This window comes from Ammodytes marinus, assembly GCF_949987685.1.
Source record: "Ammodytes marinus genome assembly, chromosome: 9".
Taxonomy (NCBI): domain Eukaryota; kingdom Metazoa; phylum Chordata; class Actinopteri; order Uranoscopiformes; family Ammodytidae; genus Ammodytes; species Ammodytes marinus.
The window spans coordinates 11757524-11780650 of NC_137213.1; the positions used below are offsets into that span (position 1 = coordinate 11757524).

At 39.2% G+C, this 23127-nt stretch overlaps 1 protein-coding gene across 1 annotated transcript in view; it reads left to right on the forward strand.

The window, feature by feature from the left end:
- Window positions 1–612: 612 nt before the first annotated feature.
- The window catches only part of LOC307255344 (guanine nucleotide exchange factor VAV3-like), a gene marked incomplete at both ends in the record, with an annotated part of 82753 nt that continues 60238 nt past the window's right edge, over window positions 613–23127 (forward strand). Inside the window, 14 exons of the mRNA XM_080034025.1 lie at window positions 613–816; window positions 4601–4717; window positions 11960–12018; window positions 12724–12789; window positions 13690–13807; window positions 14373–14465; window positions 14758–14826; window positions 14917–15020; window positions 15654–15753; window positions 16461–16556; window positions 19068–19136; window positions 19600–19686; window positions 20960–21045; window positions 21523–21655. Coding sequence (XP_079890151.1) covers window positions 613–816; window positions 4601–4717; window positions 11960–12018; window positions 12724–12789; window positions 13690–13807; window positions 14373–14465; window positions 14758–14826; window positions 14917–15020; window positions 15654–15753; window positions 16461–16556; window positions 19068–19136; window positions 19600–19686; window positions 20960–21045; window positions 21523–21655 — 1401 coding nt within the window. The remainder of the gene's footprint in view (window positions 817–4600; window positions 4718–11959; window positions 12019–12723; window positions 12790–13689; window positions 13808–14372; window positions 14466–14757; window positions 14827–14916; window positions 15021–15653; window positions 15754–16460; window positions 16557–19067; window positions 19137–19599; window positions 19687–20959; window positions 21046–21522; window positions 21656–23127) is intronic.

Genomic DNA, 23127 nt, shown 5'->3' on the forward strand with positions numbered 1-23127 from the left:
TTTCAATTACATGAATGCACATTAATTGTATCTCTATGTGGGTGTGAAATGTCATGTCTCTACTTGCAGCCAACACCTGGAGCTTCCATATAAAGTTGCAAAAATATGTCAAATTTGAAATCAGATCAACAGTTGTAGCTTATGGTTATAAATGAAAGTAGACATGAGAGACACATTTCACCTTATAAAGTAGCTTTGATTCAAAACATGTCTGACAGGAGGATGTTTGCACGACTAAGGACTATTTAAGCAATAGGATAAACTCGCAACTCATGTCAGAAGTAAAGTGAAATAAAAAGCTTATTTTCTTTATGACAGTTACGACCACCTCTGTGGAAATATGACAGAGGAAGGAAGGGGAAGTTCGCTCAGACAGAGAGGGGTTTCACCGCAGCCTGCCCCATGCAGCTGCGCGCGCTCTTAAGGCGCTCATAATAATATAAGCTGCAAGCAGCTCAGTCTGTCCTCCAGTGGCGAGGCTGAAGTTTGGAGAGACGAGCGGTCCGGCCGGTGCTGAGCGCAGCAGCTAACATGACGCGCACAGGCTTGAAATAAGGACAACGTTTTTTTTTTCTACTTTTTTCTCATTTATCCTGCCGTTTCCACGGCAACATGGAGTACTGGAGGCAAGGTGCGTTGTGGCTCATCAGCTGCAACGTGCTGCCCGCCAACCACCGGGTAACTGCGGACACTGCGCAGGTGTTCGACCTGGCGCAAACCCTGCGGGACGGGGTGCTGCTATGCCAACTCCTCAACAACCTCAGACCCTCCACCATCGACCTCAAGGAGATCAACCTCAGGCCACAGATGTCACAGGTAGACTGGTCATTTCTTGTGCTGCTTTAAAAAAGTAATTTATGGGAGTAATGGCCTAGGCCTATGCAAGAAAGAACTGTGGAGGAATTTAGAGGCAATCCAAAATGAGACATTATTGTAATTTGAAAGCATGCCATAAAAGTAGATATAACAGAGTGGTGGATGTCAACAATAGTCGAGGCCAGTCCATGTTAGGTGATGATTTATAATCCGGAGTTTCAGAGTCAAAAGGATTAATCAAGTCAATTCAAACAACTTTATTTATCCCACCAAGGGCAATTGCTTATCATAAGCAATGTACGTTGTACGCATGTCACACAAGAAAATAAAATGGAGACGCCAAGAAGCTTAGATGTGGAATGAATATATTACTAAATAAATAGATAATACATAGTGTTATCAAATTAAAGTGATACTTAAAACCACACTAAAATAATAAGTTAGTTTGTGGAATGCATGCCGCACGAAGACTTAAAGCAACAAGGTGCCAGCTGCCTTTCAAAGGAGTTACATGTTTTGGAATAAAATATGAAATAAGGCAGCTCCACTAAAAAAACAAAAAACAAAACTGCAGGCAACATTAATTTGGAAACAGAAGCCTTATTCCACAAGATATTTCATAATAAACTGTTAAATCATCCAGATTTGCAGCACAGGACAAGCTTTTGATCTTTCTCCATCTGTAACACACATCAGTAGGCTACATTTGAGTCCAGGATTTGGGACCACAGAGCCATCCCGTCTCCTCCAGGACTCTGTCAAACTGATAAGGGTCCATGTCAACATTTAAGACAAGAGGGCAACAGTGTGACTGACCTTTGGCAGACTCATTTGGAGATTATTGTCTGCTGTTGACAGTTTTCTTCCTCTAACTATGTTAATGAATCTAAACATATTCAATGGATACTTTTTATGTCAGCATTTAAAAAAAGAAATGAATTTCCCCTTTTATTTAAATTACACTCAACCAAGGGAGTGTCATTGTAACGCAGCCCGTGAAACCCAAAGGAATGGTCCAAGGCTTGACCTCTCTTTACCCATAATTCCTCCACTCTGCCACTGGAGAGGTCTGATAAAATCCTGGCTTTGATCCACCCCTTAGCTAGGGAACTTTAACCATGTGTTCAGATAGAAGCTTGTATAGTTTGTTTTCGACGGAGTAACAATCCCAACGCCACGTGCAGTTATCTCATTAGTTAAATACATGTACTCTATGTTAAATAAAACAAAAACAAGTATAAAAACCAGGCCTTCATGTGGTAACTTGATTTAACAGATTCAGACATCTATAGAAATATATCTCTTATAGGTGCCAATGAACTCAATGGAAATCTATCACGGTTTCCTAAATACTCACTCATTTTCATTTTCATGCCTTTTTAGCAATGTGTCACTTTAAGAACGAGACTTCCTGTGCACCAACTCGTACTCAATTCATTCAGGAAACACTGGAGATGATAAGATCTTTAAAGATATGACAAATGTATTTGATTCTGGGTAATCTCCAACACACGTGTTGGCATCTTATTCTATTCAGGTCATAGGACCCATTAAGAAAAAATATAGTGGTATGAAGCACACACACAAGGTGGCTTTTTTTAGTCGTCATGAATGTGTGAATAATATGCCACGTTGCCACACATTCCTGAACAATTATTGCATTGATACAATATTGCCCGTACACTCACTCGCCTTACATAAATGTAGACATTTACACAATATGTTTATTTTTTCCCCTTCAAAAATATTTGCTCTCTTAATAAATGAAAGCTTGTTTCCTAGCCAGTGCATTAGAGTGTGTATACTCTGTCTTGTACAAACTGCACTGTTATGTATGTTCCCTGTCAGTGCACGTCGGCCGGTCTTTTATATTCTTGACAGACAGTGAAAGCAAAGAAGAATGGACAGCCGTACCCTGCAGCTGTAGGCCATCTGAGTGGAGAAAAGCATGTGTGTCAGTGGGCTCCAGATTTTAAATGGCCTTTTCTTTCATTGTGCCCTTCTGACCTATGCACTTGGAAATGGAAACAATAAGGGCACAGAGATAATGGACTGCAGGATGAGAGTGCAGTGTACTGGGACGTAAAAATTGGACTTTCTTTTTATTTTTGACATTCTGTATGTTAGGTCTCAATGCAAAACAGTGCGTACTGCAGTGCTACAGTCAAATGATTACACACTGAATATGATCTCTTCTTTTGTTACTTATTTTCTTTTCATACCGGAAGTGCGAGATCAAGTGACTGTGATCGTTAAAAGAGAGACTTCAGCATCAGACAAATCCATTATTCAAAACAACTCTGAAATTGCATTTTTAAGACCTGTACAAGTGTACATAGTATTTTTGATTTATAAAATGAAAAAAGGTTATATCCAAAATCGGTTCTTTAAAAACTTTGGACACAATTTTCAAAGGTGCAAATGTACGCATCATTAGTTTGATATACAGTATATGCCAAATTTGCATATTTATTCGAACATTTCTGTAAATAAAACTGTACAAAAAGTAATTTTCAATGTAAGTAATCAAATTTTGAACACTGTACTAAGAAATACCATGTGCTTGTACTTTATACTGTTGTTATTCATCTGTGAAGCCGTGGATGCAGCAGCGTTTTATCCTCAAAGTATCTACAAAGAAAGTGGATATATGCACCAGCAGGGCAGTGACTGTTATCTGCAGAATGAGTGTGGTTGTGGAGTCATCATGTACATGGGCTTCCTCCACAGACACACAGGGCCCCAGGGGGCGGCAGCACTGAAGTGATTACAGGCGTCTCCACGATGAGCTGGCGTGATAAAAAATGGAGTTTATCTATTCTCGAGAGCCTTTCTATGATCTCTTATGCATTTCCTAGTTTAGTCATCGCCTTATAATGTTACGAAAGGGGCAAACTATATGCTGGCACATTGGGTTTTACTACTTGTTTACTGTTGGGATACTGTTTTTATACAGCACTATTTGAGAGGACAGAGATGGACTGAAACTTTGACCCCCAACCCCATAGTAAGAGGAAGTGACACCGAAAGAACACACATCTTTGTGGTTTGATTTCGCACTGGGACAATCTCGGTTTTCATTTTCAGTTTGCTGTGTATTTGGTTCACCTTCACTTTTACAAGTTCAAGAAGTACTTCAGGTTCTCTGTGCTCTCACTACACTGCAATATATTAAATAGTTTGTTCTTCCAAAAAATTCTGATAAAAACAACAACACACTTTTCAGCTCACTTCAGTAGTGTCCTGCCAAGGAGACAGTTTGAATGCAGTTTGTCTGATATTTCTTCAAAGGCAAGGCCTGTGCTCATTTGTGGTGCTCAAAGCATGAAAAAACAATATTTAAAACATTTGACGCGTCAACATCTCTTTCCAGAAATAATTACACTGTAACTCTGGATAATCTATTGTGACTACTGTGCTGTAAACAGCTCCGCAGATCATAGGGACTATTTCTTTGATAATAAGTATGTCAAGTGTAAACGGTCAGCAGCGTGTTCTGTGCCACTGTTTTTGTAATAAAAAGTTTATTTTATTTTATTTGTAATGTTTCAATGCTGTGAGCATGCAGAAATCTGAGAATGAGATCTGTCAAAACCTGCACCTGTAGTCAAACATTATTACCATTAAATTACGATGCATTGGTATCTTTTATTGTTGTCTTTTTGCAGCAAAGGAATGAGAAAAAATTGTTGTTTGTTGTGTTTTGATTCTAGAAAGTGAAAAATTGCAAACATTAGCTCACGAGACAAAGAACACTGAATTGATGAGTCCTTGTCCTTTGCAGTTTCTGTGCTTGAAGAACATCCGCACATTCTTGACGTCTTGCTACGAGGTGTTTGGGATGAAGAAAAGTGACTTATTTGAAGCCTTCGATCTCTTTGACGTTCGAGACTTTGGAAAGGTAAGCCCCAAATCATCCCTCTGTTTTTCTATCAACACATTGGAACAATCTTGCTAGTGTTTAACTGTATACTGATGACAATGTTCTTAAAGAATGGTACATTTTCTTCTCCTGTCGCTGTCCTTCTCTTTAGCTGCCTTCGTCTGTAGATGCTTTGCTTTTTGAAAGTCTAAGCTTCTCAGAATGTAGCTGCTTTACAAGCTGTGAGAGCTTTGAGTGAGCATGTTGTCAGTTAAATCAATCGATTACAGAAGAGAGATGGTGATGAACGGGCGTGTGTGTACTGTGTGTGTGTGCCTATGCTCTGTAAACGGGCATGTTATAGCTACGGTGGGCCCCCTTTGTTTACATCCCCTCTCTTTACATACTAGTTTACAGAGCCTATTCTGTGTATGAACACATTTGGATTATATGAAGAATGCATGCAGTCACATAATAAGAGTCACGTAGAGCCAGTCAGAGGTGAGATGTCTTTTCCCTTGACAGAAGTATGATGTGTGTGTGTGTGTGTGTGTGTGTGTGTGTGTGTGTGTGTGTGTGTGTGTGTGTGTGTGTGTGTGTGTGTGTGTGTGTGTTTGTGAGTGTGAGATATTTGTCCACCCATTGCCTGATGGTCTTGTATTTTTCTGGTGCACTTTCGAAGGGATTGTGTCGACTTCTTTTTTATTGGCGTGTTATTGTGGGAGCTGGTTTCAGTGTGTGTACACAGTGTTACCAGGTCAGTGGGTTTGAGGTGCGTTCCCCCTAGCCCGGTGGAGTCTCGCTCGCAGCGCGGCTGAAGCATGCTCACTCTCTAACCAGCCCTTTTTCCCTTTGTTTGGTGCATAACTTTGCCTTTGAGCATTTATGAGCAGTGCCTCTACATATTTGCTTTACCCTTTGGAAAATACATTATTTTTGGTTTCTACTGTATATAACATTAGATGTATTAAACTGATGCTTTCATCCAAAGTGCAATTCACCATATGGATATTAAACCATCATAATCTGTACTGAATACATTTAGCGCATGTGGAAATACGGAAGATCAAGTGTGTTAAAGTGTTATCATTATGTCAAAAGGATTGATTTGGGTAAACTACACTCTAAAAACAGATACTGCATATTACTTAATTTAATTGATGTAACATTTTTACACTCAAAAATATGGAGTAGATTTCAAAGCTTAGAAATCAAGTAAAACAAACCATGAATAATGAGTAGATTTACTTAATATTTTCTATTCATAGTTTATTCTCAAAAATATCAATGAAACATACTGTAATTATTCTAAAATATTTACACAATGTAATCTGTCAGTCAAGTAATACATTTTGTTGATTAAATAAACTTACTTTATTTATTACATTTCACACAAATATTTCTGTTTAATTTTTACTCATGAATTTTGATTAAGTTAACCCAAATGCTCACCAAAATGATGTTTACTCATCTTTTTCAAGCAAAAAATACTTTTATATTACTGTTACATTTACTAAGCCCTTGAAATATTTTTTAGAGTGTACTTTCCTGAAGACTACTATACCCTTTCATTTTATAATCTAATGATTTTGTCAGAGCAGATATTTCTATCTATTTAAAATAAATGAATAAATTAGGACCAGTCAAAATATTCTCCAGGCATGAGGTGTAATTAATTTAATAAAACTTATTATACATGATACACATGTTTCAGTCACTTCCCTGCAGAGTGTTCATGTATACAGTGGCCGTTGGTCCTCTCTGTAAGTGTGAATGGCTGAGCTTTGCGTGCAGTTTCCCACACAGACTCTTTTCTTTCACTTGGGCGCGTTGCGTTCTAAAGAAGCTTCCAGTTAATCTGGCTGCTGATAATCCAACAGGGGAGGTGCTGCCTGCAAATATGTACAGTACATCCAAGCCAGGGTTTGCATAATCTCAGTCATGTTCGAGGGATGTCCATCAGACAAACACGCATCCTTGGGTATAAGGGCAAAGATTGCGACGCATCGTTACTTTTTTCCCCACTCGAATAGTTTGTTAAAAAAAAACTACTGGTGTGTGCAGGTCCAGCGATTGGCTTGGATAGGCTCCAGGGTTGGTTGTACGGCCGAACGAGAAATACTCAATCTCTAGCAGATTTTCCAGAAAACATCCAAAAGAGAACATTTCTCAATCTCAGCCAGTCTAATCCACTTGGGTTGGTTTGTGCCAACTGTGCCCGTAGACTGAGCATTTAGTCCACTGCATATCTAATGAGAGCTCTCTAACCTACATTCCTCTGCTAAGTTACTACAGGCTTCAACCCCCGCGAGCGGCTGCATGCAAACAGCCTTGAGGCCAGAGAGAAATTAAGGGAAGAAGGCAGGAAATGTGTAAAATCATGTCAACTTTTGATTATACAAGCAACATGTTTGTTAAACTAAATTCAATTGAACAGAGGAGGGCATTTTATGTCAAAGAAATGGCTACATTTGTCTTTTGTCTCAAATAAATATGCTTATTTTCTATCTTGCAGAGAATTAGATAAGACATTTAGCTTAGTTAATTCTAGCATAGAGAATGGTAACAAGGACCAACAAAAAGCCTTGCTTTGACTGAATGGTAATAAAGTATCTACTTCAATCTCTAATCAAAAGGTTTTTCAATAGTTTCTATGAGTTGACTGCCATGATATCACTGTGCCTTCTTAAGAAATAGTCTTTTAAATAGCTGAATACTGTAGTGAATGACCACTAAATGAGTTACCTTCACTTGCTGTGTGTTTGGTTTTCTTTGAAATGAGACACTGTGGGTTGTAACTACATAATATATCATTTTAAGCTGTGTACATTTTACCTCGTGTTGTTTACAGTATATCATAAAAAGACACAGACAGACACAGACATGCACATTTGATTTAGGACAGTATATGTCACATAATCTTACATCCCTCTTTCTCCACTTGCTTTCTTTATTTGACTTTGCATGTTGTGGGGGCTTTAAGACAAGGCTTTGTAAACAGGCCACACTCACCACGGCGAATGGACTTGAGCTCAGCTTGTGGCTACGCTTCTCAAGTGACATGTGGCTTCAGCTAAAGTGTCAGATCATCAGACAAGTCAAGTGTGAGAAGGACACGGTGTTGAGGCACCCTGGGAGGACACACAAAAACATACAATCTTTACCAGCGTAAAAAAATACCGTTTCATCTTTTCTCTCTTGAACAACTGATACTCCACATTGTCCTCCTCTTAAGCCTGACACAGCCTGTGTATGGAAAGAACCGTTTAGTCGTGCACAGCAGCAGTTATCCCCAGCGTTAAATCAGTTGCGACGGGTGTAAAAGTTTGCGACAGAAGGAAATTCACACTGGTAGTGACGGAGGTGAAATACCACAGAAATCAAACAATTCATGTGATCGTTGTCGCTCCTAATGTTGTCAATGCAAATACAAATACTCCGATTTTACCCGACAAATGACCTTTGACCTTAACCCTTAAACAGGCAACAGTGGAAAATGAGTTTCTAAAAATATTTTCATGTTATCACTCATCTCTTCAAGACCAAAGAAAAATATTTCCACATCAAATTTTTTTATACTTTGCATATTTTGGGTTTTACGAGTTGTATCTCCCAGGATACGTTGCCCTATTAAGGTATAAAAAAAGCCGAAATGGTAAAAATATAAATTTTTAATTTGATGAACAGAAATTATAAATTGTTGTTTATCTTGTCCATTTAAATTACAAATACTACTTTTTAAGTAAATTTTATTCAGTTTTACCAATCTAGTTTCATCAAATTGGATCAGCCACATCCAGATGGGCAGGCTTGAGACGGTCCATAGTGACCCGCTCTAGCTTATCCCCCATGTCCACCACAAAGTTCTTGGTCCCCGCCTCCAGGACACAGAAGGGCCCATCATAGGGGAGTCTTCAGGGGGACCTGAGTGAAGGGGCTGGAGTTGCCCAGGGCAAAAGTCCAATGTGACGCGCCCATCCACAGAACCGCAGCGTCCTGAAGGAACTTTCCTGGGACCACCAGTGGCTGTCTGTAAACCAATTCAGCAGATGAAAACTGCAGGTCCTCCTTAGGGGCAGAGAGCCAAACAAGCCAACAACCACAGGAGGCAGTCAACCCAGTTGCGACCCTTTAGCCATGCAGCTCGGATGTGAACTGTGGGCCTCTGTACAAGGTGAGGTCAGCCGGCATACCAAAACGGGCTACCTATGACCTGAGGAACGCCCAGTCCACCTCAGTGAATGCAGAGGAATGGCTTCCGGCTACCTGGTGGTGCTGTCCACCAAGGTGAGGAGGTCAGTGAACCTACGGGAGGAAGGCAGGGGGCCCACCAGGTCCTTTTTGACCTGGTCGAAATGCCTCTCGGGGACCAGAATCGGCGCCAAGGGGGCTTTGGTATCATGTGTACCTTGAACACGCTGACAGGCCAAACTGAAGCTAGCCCAGGTCTTTACATCACTCCTGAGGCGGGGCCAGACAAATGTAACACCCACCAGCTTAGTATACGGCTTGTGGTCCACGAAGGCAGTGAAATGGAGGCCGTCCAACAGGAATGTAGGGACTTTATGGTGCCGTGTGCATGAACCTGGCACGGTGTCCTACTTGTGTACCAGTTTAATGGCTCCCTTTGTGGAAAGCAGTGCCCAAGGAAAGCAATGGATGACAGGCCAAACTGTAGCAGGATTGACTATTAGTCACTGCACCCTGATCCTTTCAAACAGCTGCCACAGGTGCGTCAGAGGCTCCTCTGAAGCCGATGCAGGCATGATGCTACACTGTGCGCCTACAACGACCAGCAGCCACCAGCTGGAAATTATATATTTAATTAACAGCAGCTTACTTTCCCTGCCAGTGGCTTTGGCCATCCCTGGGCAGTTAAGTTTGTGTTTTGTGCCTGGAAGGCACTCCCCGCCCCCAACGGTTAGGGATAGGGCCTTCCAGGCAGCACTGCCCTAAGTATACATAAATATAGAAAGATCATTTTAAAAGTGAAATACAGTAATAATGTTGTAATGGGCACAACTGTTCATGATAATATATGGTTCTGCAGTCATTATCAACATGCTTTCAAGTTTTAAATAAAATTCAGAATAATGAACATTGACCAAATTTCTACCCCCTAAGCAGGCAACGTATCTCTGGGGATACATACATTTCAAATTCTGCTAAAAAACCCACAAAGACAGATGGATTTTTTTTTTCTTCATCAGCATGTTAAGACAAATGTCCTAATTCAATACATGAATTTAGATTGTTATTTTAACAAAAATAAGTATGTCTAATATATGATTACTTACACCCTGGGAAGCTGGCGCTTCACCACTGGCGTCCATGTTGATTTCTGATCAGGCTGACTAAACAATGAAAGATAACTTGAACCAAATCATGTCACCTAGATGCTAATAACAGACAAGTCTTTTGATAAATGCTAACTAGATTAGTGAAAACCTTCCAGCAAGCCCCCTACAGGATGTTAAAGAGTATGTATCTCCCAGTGCACGTTGCCTGTTTTAGGGTTAAGGACCAGAGTTTTTGTCAGGTGTCTAACTGTGGAATAACAATGCACAACTAACTTACACCACAACTCAACTAGGTAAAATTATCTCACCTCAAAGGCAGGAAAGACATCATTTTGATTTCTTTTAATCATGTATTCATTTATTTTTTTGTAATAGTTTTTAAAGGTGGTCTCTCACACTGCAAACATGACTCTTTTCAGTCACATGCACACCTGGTTTCAGCCAAAGCCACAGCACACATTCACACAGGAAGAGGAGATAAACTGCAGATAGTCAGACCGTTATGTGTAACCCCAATCGACCATCTCTTATGAACCATGCCTGCAACTTTAAAGATACCATAGTAACCTGTGCCGTTATTACTTCATATTCAGTAATATTTATAAAGTGAGAGTTAACTGGTAGAGGAATCACTGGCCTCTACTAATGTGGGCTTTTTTTGTTGTTTGTTTCAGAGGTATAATTTTAAACGCAAACATGAAACAACGATTTCTTTATTTAAAAAAAATTATAATTCTGAGGTATTTAGCCAGTATCATGTCAACCCTTATCAAAGCCAAATTGCTGTGTTAACTGTCAATACATCCGCCAGAAACTTGATTGCAACATTGGGTCACTTCAAAAGTTGCTTTCAATTACAAAGTGAGCAGATATGAATTATGTTTATATTTTATATTGAAAAAGGAAGCAGCGCGTAGTAGAGTGTGTAATAGGTGCAGAACAGGTCTGTCACTTTCTCTATCACACACGCACACACACGCACACACACACACACACACACACACACACACACACACACACACACACACACACACACACACACACACACACACACACACACACACGCACACACACACACAAGCACACACACCGTCGGACAGGGATGCTAATATCAGGTGATAAATGTGTGCAGTCCTGCCATTTCCTGCAGTGCAGACCAAGTTTGTCTTTCTCTGTCATTCTGTCTTTTCATCTGCCGTATGTTCCTTGCTGTCAATTTGTATTTGTTGGCGTAGTCATAATTAAAGCAAAGTTTTGAAAGGAAGATCAAGTTTTCTGTTAAAAGGACAAACAGCACACACACACAGATCAATAGAACATATCCAACACCCATCTACATGCAAGCAGTCAACGCCACAATACGAAGTTAAAAAGACAGAGACACATATTCAAACATAACAATCCCATGGACGTCTTTTAGTGTCTTTTGTTAGGCACTCTTACATTTTTAAGAAAAGGGCATTATAAATAAAGAGTATTATTATATTATTATGAAGTCTGAGTTTAATCAGTTTCAATGATGGACTTTGCTGACATGAGGCCTCTATAATTGTTTGTCCAGCTGCTAGTCTGGTATATCAGATCAGAATCTGAGTTTCCAAGTCAAAATTAGGCTCGAATGCAATTCACAGCCGAGAAACCAGTACATTTCAATTGCGCTTTATTGACATGAATGAAGCATTAGTATTTCAAGTATCTCTCCCTCTCTCTCTCTCTCTCTCTCTCTCTCTGAACCACTCGAAAACATGTTTTTATTTTTTTTAGATGTTTTTTTTGGCATTTTTATGCTGTATTGACAGTGTAGAGACAGAGTTGAAATGGGGCAGAGAGGGGAGTGAAATGCAGAGAGCGACCGCGGGCTGGAATCCAACCCGGGTCCGCTGCTGGCCGAGGCCCATGGGGGGGACGCCTTACCAACTGAGCTAAGGGCGCCCCCGAAAACATGTTTTAACACACCGTTTGTTTTTGTTTTTTTCACCAGGTGATGGACACTCTATCCAGGCTCTCCTACACAACAATTTCACAGCAAGGAGGATTCAAGTAAGTAGCACAATATTAACTGTTGACATACTTGTACATATTTATGCTATGCTTAGGGCCCGCCCAGCCCTTAAGTGCCTGCACTCTCACTTCATCTCCACCTCCTCACCCCCTTACTAACACTGACCCACATCTCACTTGAAGAAATGAAAAAGACCTCATTATGTTATTTCTAGGCATATATTTGACTCTTTCTTTACTCTCTTTCTTTCTTTTTAACTGTTTATTGAAATGTATTTAAAGCAAACAAAGCACAACTACTAACAGAAGCGATGTATCAAATAAATAAGATATATTAGCTTTCACATCAGAGAAAAAAACACATGTGACTGTTCTCAGGATTAAACTATTTAACGTTTGCATCATAAAAAATGTACCTTAAATGTGTTCTATATAATCCTTTTTTTAGGTCTCCACTGAATTTGAAAATGGGAGAGTTGTAGACGTAATAAAATTACGCTCAAGGACACAATTACAGCTTTCAAAGCTGCAGTGGTGTATTAGTAAATTCTTCCAAATTAGTTATGACCAATTTGTGTATTTTTTTGCTTTACAAAAAGTACTGACAAAGCTGTTCGGGATTTATGAAAACATTTTAAATGCAAGAGAAAGTTTCCCACCCCAAGTCACTCTTTATTTAAAGTTTATTCATGGTGGTTTTGGTGTTGAACGCTGAGCCTCATGGTGCTTTGCTCTCATTTCCAGGCCCTTCCCCACCGAGGAGAGCCTAAAAGACGAGGACATTTACAATAATCTGGAAGACTTGATTGAGTATGTATGAGGATTCTCTCTGCGGGTCACTGGTGTTGATGGAACGTGATTATTTGGCTCAGTAGCAGAACCAGCATCCACGCTCTCCAGGGGTCTGGACACCCACATGTTTTAGTAAACGGCTGGGCTCCGTTTCTCTGTTACCGTCAGAGGGAACAAATGAGTAATTCTGCATGCTGTGTGCTTGCAGACCACCCACCATCGTGGTTCTGGATGGATGTGCTTGACAGTTTGACTGACAGCTCATGACACATAAGGGGAATCAAATATACAACACAGATACAATATATGTATCATTTTCAACCCACATTAATGTTTCAGAGCATGTTTTCTTTGGATTATGCATCCTGCTTTTCTGAAGTATTTCATTCTCTAATACATGATGCAGTCATTCTTTAAATGTGAGTTATCAAGAAATAAAAGCAGCACAAGTCTTAATTGGTCATGTGTTATTGTATTACTCTATTAGGTTTAGCAGTGATAGAAACACATTGCAATCACACATGCTATGGGAATTGTGTTGCCTTTTGTTTGTGTCTGTGTATATCTCTCATACTTTAAACATCAAATTGTTTAAACTATCCACACATTGTTGCCAGGCTGCTTGTGGTTCATAATCGTAACCTTTCGAAATATTTTTTTGTTTTTACATCCCAAATTATTATACTTAAATTGTAAATCTAACAATCTAGCTTGACAAAAACTTTCTTTTTTAGTTATGGTCATGCCAGCAAATAGTTACAGAGGGAGGGAGAAAGACAGGCTTAGTCTGCACTACAGGAAATTGATTGTCATACTACCTAAGACTCTTACACCTTTGCCTCACGCTGTTTTTTTGTGTGTGTGTGTGTGTGTGTGTGTGTGTGTGTGTGTGTGTGTGTGTGTGTGTGTGTGTGACAGTGAGAATGCCCTTGAGGACGAGGACGAATTGTACGCGGCGGTCTACGGGCTGGAAGAGGACTACGCAGGTGGAGAGATCTATGAAGACCTTATGAGGACTGAGCTGCATGCGCCATTGGTACTGATTTTATGATCTCATGTGGTTGAATGTAAAATTTAAACCTGGAATAGTAACAACACGTGTCAGATAAATGGGGTAGATCTATGGAGTGGATTATAAGTATTAAGCAGGATATAACCCTTAACACTGTAGTAGTTGAGTAAAGCTAGTGATTTCCCACCACTGATATTAACTCGGAGTACCACAGGGGTCTATTTCTTGCTCACCTTTCAAGTATGTGCTGTGAGTGTATGCAGATCATTTTTTATGGACCAAAACACTGAAAAAAAACATCTCATATTGTTCCATAGATATCTATAATTAATTATCAAATTATATAAAAATATAAACAAAACTAGGAAAAAACTACTAGTAGAATATGGACAGTTTACATGTAATCAACATGTAAGAATGATATATGGTGTATACAAAGCAACAAAAAGTACTCAACCAATACACTGCTACAAAAATAATTGTTTACAAAAGCAAGTGCATTGTCCACAGATAAACATGAAAAGGAAAAGTTATCTCAATTAGATAGTTATATTCAAGCAGCATTTTTCTGAAGTGTATATCTCTGTAGAAACAGGCAGAGATAGACGTCCGGAGCTGCTGCCTCACAGAGATCAAACAGACGGAGGAGAAATACACAGAGACCCTGGAGTCCATCGAAAAGGTACTGAACTTTCTTTACACATTGTTGTACGACACCATTTCAGGTGCATTTCCTGGTAATTCTGAGTTATCAGTTAATTTACCACTCTCTGCACCTCTTATCTGACACCTCATCAGATGTTATTTGTTTCAGTATGACCGAGTAAATGATTTTACAGATTTCACATTAACATTTCTCCCCCCCCCACCCCATTGAATAATCATAATATGTCATAATAGTCAGTGAGGATAATCTGACAAAAAGACTTGACATTTTTCATTCAATCGTTTTTTTCAATAATTTCTTCCTCCAGTATTTCCTGAATCCTCTTAGGAACTTCTTCTCTGCGTCGGAAATCGACAAAGTCTTTGTCAACATCACAGTAAGTCCAGTTAGCATTCTCCTTCTTGTCCGAGTGAAATGAAAATAAAACGTTTTTTGTCTGATGGTTTTTCTTTTTCTCAAAATGCAGGACCTGGTTAGAGTTCACCAGAGCCTGATGATCGATTTGCAGGATTCCATCTTGAACAAAAATGCCCTAAATCTCTACCAGATTTTTATCGGCTACAAAGAGAGGTATAAATGAACTCCATTAGTTTTGACATGTATTGCAGGGAAAGGGGTTCGACGTTTGACACAGCTTTCTTTTACTTTCTCTTGTGTGAGGTCTATTTAGAATTTGAAGAGCCTTGAATAACAAAAAGTACATTGGCATCCTCCAAACTGATCTTCCCTTTATGTACAGTAGATATGTTTGCGAACCAAACGGCTGTACTTTCCCTCACACATTGCAATCAACACTCGGCATAAACATTGCGATACATTGTCTTGCAATAAATCAGCAGCCGTTTATACCTAATTTACGTCTGACATCTTGAACTGTGTGTCTGTTTTCACACAAAGGCTCAGATTGCATGTGGTTTGTTCTGTCTCAGTTCTCTATGAAATGCTATCTTCAAACTGGAAGTGCCAGACAATGTAGCAAACGGGTGTAGAGTTTAATTGGCTCATGCATTTTGAAAGATAATCTTTTCCCATAACGTAGGAAGGTAGATAATCATGATGTAGTGTCTTGCAATAGAGTGTGTGCATCAGGGAAGCACTTGGTGAGCAACAAGACTGCAACAAATAACCAGTTACACTGTGATACTTGTTCCAAATCCCTACTTATCAATGGCTCCACTCCACTCTCTCTCCACTGAATCAAAGGCTGCTCATTTATGGGATTTACTGCAGTCGGGTGGAAATCGCCATCGCTGTTTTAGACCTCATCTGCAAAGAGAAAGAGGATGTCCGTCTAAAGTTGGAGGTGAGACACCTGAGGAAGCTGACTCCTCAATACCACACACACACACACACACACACACACACACACACACACACACACACACACACACACACACACACACACACACACACACACACACACACACACACACACACACACACACACACACACACACACACACACACACACACACACACACACACACACACACACACACACAGACACACGCACAAACAAGCACACATGCACGCACAGTTCGAGTTTCCCGGCGGCCTCTAGTGGATTTTCTTGTGCACTACACATCCATTAAGATCTATTTTTTGTTAATCACATTGTGCCTTGTTCTGTCCGGCTTTAACACATTTGTTGAAATGTATCTGATGTTTTTTAATTGTTTTAATTTAATTTCAAACGCATGTTCAATATAGTTTATCTAATATCGGTGGACTCGGTGCATAGCCCTTTAAAACAGAATAAGGTTAAAACAATATTCCGTATAAATTTCACATGACAATTTTTGTCATTTTGTAACAAGCCTGGGCCCTTAGAAAATGAAAACTTACAATACAATACTTGCAAGATATTGGAGGCACATTGTTTTGTAGCTTCCAGGACCCAACCTTGTTATAAAAAAAGTCTTAGTAACACCAAAGAATGACGTCTTAATGTGTTATGAAGATGCAGTGAAGTTCATGCTGTAATAATGGTGTGTGTTGTATTTGTTCCAGGAGTGCTCAAAGAGAGCCAACAATGGGAAGTTTACTCTGAGGGACCTGCTGGTTGTCCCAATGCAGAGGGTCCTCAAGTACCATCTACTTCTTCAGGTAGGGGAAGCTGTTTTTTTTTCCAGAGTCAATCTTCCCATACTAGATAAAGGTGTGTTTATCACCGAAAATCACCTCTCGGTCCAGAGACTTGTTGTGACACATCTGATTTTGATATGTTTCGTCACTTTTGGATGGTTTTGTCACATATGGGTGCTTGTTCATGGCAATTCAGATGTATTCCTTTCTGTATTAGTACTTATACATCTAATTACTTTTAATGAGCAGCTCCTGTAACATTTGATGCTTACTGCCTTACTCCAAGACACCACAGAAATAGCTTTTGAGACAGGAATTATCGATATTGGCAAGATTTGACCTGTTGTTGGAAGGATTCAAACTCACAGCCTTTCCTAAGGACATCACATACATGCCTTTTTTTTCTTCTTCTATAAAATAAAAGCTGGTTTTATTCCTGACTGGAGTCTGGGAATTTCTTTCAGCATTATTCCAGTCCATTTAACTTATTTTATTTTTTTTGTGTCAGTTTTCTGAGCGGCCACTTGAGGGCGACATTCTCCATGTTTTCGCTTTAGCTGCGCCTGCAAAATAAAACATCATTTTCAACCAGTCAGTAAGGTATTGCTTTTAGTATTAATATTTCACATCACTCTGTCTCATAACATTTCATCTCACAGAATTGTTTCTCAATCAAAGACTATTAAGAGACAGATCATTAAATCAATACATTTTGAAAGTGAAAGTATGATTCATTCATGACATGACTTATTGATTTTATACATGAGTGCAGTTATAACACTTGGACACGTCTTGCAGTGTGGTCGCAATCTTTCAAAATCAACTGCTTGTCTCCCATGGTTGGTATGAATAAGAGGTCAGACTATAGCCGACTATAGCTGTTTTGCATTGTTGTGGAGGGTAAAGGCCTATATAAATGGTGGTGGACCCAGGTGTTCTCAGTTGCCCCCCTGAGGAAAGACTCTGGGAAGAGGCTAAAAAAAGGGAAGACAGGGAAGAGGATAATAAGTGAGAGTGGAACAGCAAAGAAGCAGCCCTGTAGCACTGTGGAGAAACATAATCTCTTCTTATTTTAATGTTATTAGAGAGATAATAAGGGGGGGGAGAGAGAAGGAGCCTGACCATATTGTAGATATTGCTGTAATTTTGATTAAGACTAATGATATAATTTCCTCCATACTTCTTCCGTATAGGCAGAATTGGTTTTGAATTAGGCAAATGTAAATTGTAAGCTTTACGTCAACAATGAAGCAAGATGCTACAATACACTATAAATGGTGAAACTGGTGCCACACTTGAAAACAGTATCTGTTAACTGGCACAGAATTATGTTATCATATGTGATTTTACTTGCTGTGGAAACGGCTCCGTCTGGGCTACTATAAGGTTATTTGTCTCATGTGGTCTTTGCTGTTTGACTGGTGTTTTAACGGCAATGAAACCAAAGTCTTCCACAGGACATATTTCATGGCGCCTCTGTGTAGCTTAAACTCCCAACAATAACTTCCATATGTTGATAAATCACATTAACATACAGTATGCGTGGGTGTTGGCAGGACAATGTCAGAACATCCCTTGATGACTTGAAGACTCAAAGATTATACAAGGAGCTTTTTCTTTGTTAAATTGAGGCACTCAGTTGAGGAGGAAATATTCAGTTCCTTTACCTAAAAGTAAAAGATGCAGTATTAAACTATGAGAAAAATCACAAAGGTCCTTCATTGAAAACATTACTTCTGTATGGTAGATAAACTTACAGTGTCAAAACTATTTATAATGCAGAAAAGGGTATCTCACTAAATATAGAGTATTGTATTCAATATTATATTACATTACTGTGCAGGCGGAATTTTCCAGTTGCAGCAGGTCATGGTGGATCCCATTTTTAACTATACCTATAATTTTGGGTAGTTTATTCAAGAACATTGCTTTATATTTTACAAGCTGATCACATGTTTTGACAGTTGGATCTTAATCTGCAAAGGAACTAGTTAGAAGTAAGTATAGCTAACTAACACATAATGAACGAGGTGTAAAGTAAACTGTTTCTCTTTGAAATGTAGTGGAGTAGAAGTGTAAGGTTGCATCAAATTGAATGAGTTTATTGAAGTACAAATACTTCAAATTTTAACTTGAATATAATACAGTAAGTACACTACAGAACAAGTAAAAGTTCTTTATAACAGTGCTACCGCTGTTAACTGTACAGCTTTATGAAGGATATACAACTCACAAAGTGAAACAAATCAGAAGAAAATTATTAATCAAGCTCGCGTACTGTATATTGGTCGATCTTTGACTAAAAATCCACACTTTTACCCCCAAATAAGATTAAATAAATAAAATTGTTTTTTTCAAAATTAAAAAAAGGCTATTTTTTTTTACAATGTCAACTACATGGGGGCACTTTAAAGTAATGAATTACATCAATAATCCAATTACTATTGTGAAATGTGAAATCAAATTTGCTTGATTGTGAGTTTCCTGTGCGAAAAATAGTGCCTGATGTTTTATTCTTCCCCGGTCTAACAGGAGCTTGTCAAACACACTCCTGATGCTGCTGACAAGAGCAACTTGAAGATCGCTCTTGATGCCATGAAGGTAAGTGCAATGCTCATGGCCAATGGCCTGTAATAACTGTGATTACAGATAATATAGTTGCCAATAGCAACCTGATTTAGCCGATAATTTCACAGTCTGTGCCACTCAAAGACATACTTTCATAAGATGGAAAGTGGAAGTCATGAATCATGAATGAGTGTGAATAGATGAAACATTTATTTCACACTAGTGAGCACTTTTCTAGACCGGAAGGAAATCAAACCTTGATAGGCGGCTGATTTGGGAACCTAGCAACCAAAACAATTCACGAAATGCATACATTCAGACAAGTACAAAAAATATGTTTTCTGTAATTCCCTGGTAAAACTTGACTGTCTTCAGTACAGACTGAACTAACCCCACAAAATGTGTGTGTGTGTGTGTGTGTGTGTGTGTGTGTGTGTGTGTGTGTGTGTGTGTGTGTGTGCGCGTGTGTGTGGGTGTGTGTGTGTGTGATGCCCAGGACCTGGCTCAGTATGTCAACGAGGTGAAGAGAGATAACGAGACTCTAAGGGAGATCGACCAGTACCAGAGGTCTATTGAAAACCTGGTAAGCCAAACATGTTCTCCCTTACATGGGTTAGTGTGCACTTTATCAAAGAGCACAACAAATCAATCAGGAATACTTCCCTTTGGTTTTGTTTTATAGACAGTCAGTTTCACCCAACAAGGCCAGTCTTCCTCCAGATTTGGCATACAGTAGTCTAAGGAAATTGAGCAATGACAGGAGACAACTTAGACACCAGCATTAAATGTACAAGAATCTTGTTCCTATTCTGTGACAATGCAGTTGAAGGCTAACATTTCAAACTGAATTCACCTGGAATTACCTAAGCATTACCTTTAATATATCACTGCACAGTTTAGCAAATAGCTGTGATTTTCTATATACATTTGTCATTTATTTCCATTTAATAAAGAAAAATCTTCTTTCTTAAGCAAAAAAAAGGAAAAATGGATCTTACACTGGATTTATCAATACGTTTGAATTGATCTGTAAAAAAAATGGAATGATAATTTGTTCATTATCTTATAAATGCTAGAAAAATCCCTGGTACCAGCTTCTGAATAGTTCACATATAAAACAGCTTTCATTTTTATTTTTAGAGAAACTCAAGGTCTAATGTAGATGTCAGTGTAGGAAACGGTACAATAAATTCTGTCCCTGGGGCTATACAGAGCACACCAAGAGCCTATTGTATGTATTTTGAAATGAAGCAGGGGCTGCCATCATACAGTGCTGTAATAAGGAAGTGGAACAGGATGAGATAGGCGGCTGAAGTCGACAGAATCAGCAGTAACGACCTTCTACGTATTCTTGATTGAACAAGATTGGTGACTTGAGTGAGTCTTGTCGGTGACAAGAGTGAGCTGATGGTGTCAACTTACATGATGTGTCTACTGGGAAAACGTCCAAATGCATAATTTCATTTTATTAAAGACTATTTTTTGGCATTTTTCGCTTTATTAGACAGCTTTGGAGAGACAGAGATGAAATGGGGCACAGAGGGGAGCACATGCAGAGAAAGACCACGAGTCGGATTTGAACCGGGTCTGCTGCGATGAGGACTGAGGCTCTAGCGTTAGTGGTTAGACGTTCTAACCGCTACACCATGAGCGCTCCCAAAATTCATCAATTTTGAGGGAAGGAAATAAAAATGTTGTGTTATAGGGTGGTCTGTTGGATCCAAGTTATATTTAAAGCAGCGGATGGATCTCCTGTGAACCATATCTGAAGGAATGAACCACAGAGACAGCAATCTGTTATAGTTTCCAGCAGTATCTTTACATTCTTGTTAACCCCTTCTGTATTTCAATTTCAGAATCAGCCCCTAATCTGCTATGGTCGGCCGAAAGGCGACGGAGAAGTGCGAGTGACCTCCAGTGTTGACAAGAGGAAGCAAGACAGGTTGTTAAACTTCATCTTCCCCGAAAAAATAAATCAGGATCGCAGACAGGAATAAAGACACCGGAAATGTCTGCTTTTGGCGGCCTTGCTGAGATGTAGCTATCCAATACATTTATTGTAAGGGTGGACAGTGTACAACAGCACATTTTTTGTCATTTGGACTCATTGCTTATTTTCCTACGCATCTGTCAAATGTGTCACTAAGTATGGGATTCCAGTTTCGAAGCAAAACAAAGAACATCAAAATCACTGCATTTAAATCACTTCTATACTATATATTCTCATATTGGCCAAAACTGAGAATACTTGCTCAGACATACAGATGCTACATTGATTGTGTAATTGAGAAAATCTCAACGACCTCATCTGAGAAAATGAATAAATATAATATTACCTTTTAATTTGTCATATATAAAAATACAATCGTATAGTAGTAATATAGCAAAATAACATTCTTTCTGCCTCCCATCTCTACAGACACATATTTTTATTCGACGTGGCCGTCATCGTTTGCAAGAGGAGAGGAGACAACTATGAGATGAAAGACGTGCTCGACCTCAACTACTTCAAGATCACAAACAACCCCACATTGGACAGGGAGGGTAAAAAGGTCAGTTGGTTGAAAAAGAAAAAACTTCAATATGCTTCTAGAATTATAAATAAACAGATGCTGCACTCGTGGGTAATGATTTGTGCACTTTGCATTGCATTGAATATCGGCTCTCTACGTTGGGTTTTTATTGGTTTTTTAATGTTACGGTTCATACGAATAAACCACACAGCTGTATGGGAGTGCTGCTGCTGTTCCCACATCTGTTTGGCTGGAGAGTTAATTGCTTAAATTAATTTTTCGTAATCTAATAATAATCTAGAAATACATTCTCTTCCTCTTCTGGTTCATATGGCCAGCTGCGTTTTCTCCTTTCAGACAAATCGTTATACACAAACCTTCCAAGGCCCTTCACAATGTACAGTTTATACATGCTATTTTTTTCTTCTTTTAACCTTGTGGGGCCGTGTAGTATTTGAGGGGACTTGTTGATGTCTTTTTGATGTCTTGTTGATGTCTTGTTGATGTATGCCAACATATGGTGTCTTCTCACTCCAGTGCTGATTGCTAATGTAAAGCTTGCCAGAATGGTGTTTTTTCTTCTTCTAATCAAAGGGACTCTATTATTATCCTCATTGACTCTAGCATGCAATCATGATGTGTAGCCTATGGCTTACTGTTTATGTGTTGTGGGGGACACGTGTTTAGCAGCGATTGGTATATAATGTGTTTGGTCTTGATTTTTTTTTTGTGGAATATGTGTATGTTTCACAATTATGCCATGAGGCTTAACAGTTAGCCCTTATTGGTCTGGATAGGAAACACATACTTCTGTAGTAATTACCTGCCTTATATCATCATGGCTACATATCATTGACTCAAAGGACCATTTGATATTTCGGGAAATAGTAAATTTCTTCCCGAGAATTTGGCCTCATTGATATTTGTCTCCAAAGTTATTTTTAAAAAATAACAATCTTGTCCTAAACATGTAATGTCACAAACAAACAGATAGCACTTTAACCTTTCTTTGTGGTGAGACTCATACAGAGAAACACAGAGAAAGACAAATATTCACAGAGATACAGATACGGTATTTACATCCACCTCAACACACACACACACACACACACACACACACACACACACACACACACACACACACACACACACACACACACACACACACACACACACACACACACACACACAGTCAGACAGGGATGCTAATATCAGGTGATAAATGTGTGCAGTCCTGCAAGGCTGCTTAAAGCCATATATCATTTTCTGCTAAATGAAACTTCAGAGTGCGAATGTGGTGCCACGGAGCACCCACATGCTCATCAATGATTTAACACTCAGCAGAGCTCTAAAACACACAGGACTTTGCCGTGTGCTGGCCGATCACTGACGAGTAAAACCTACCACTTTTCCCGTTACGTGATATGACACAACCAATTGAAACAGATTGGCGGTGTCAAATGCGGAAACATTTGGGGATTGAAAAGCCTTCCAAAATATGCACATGGGCA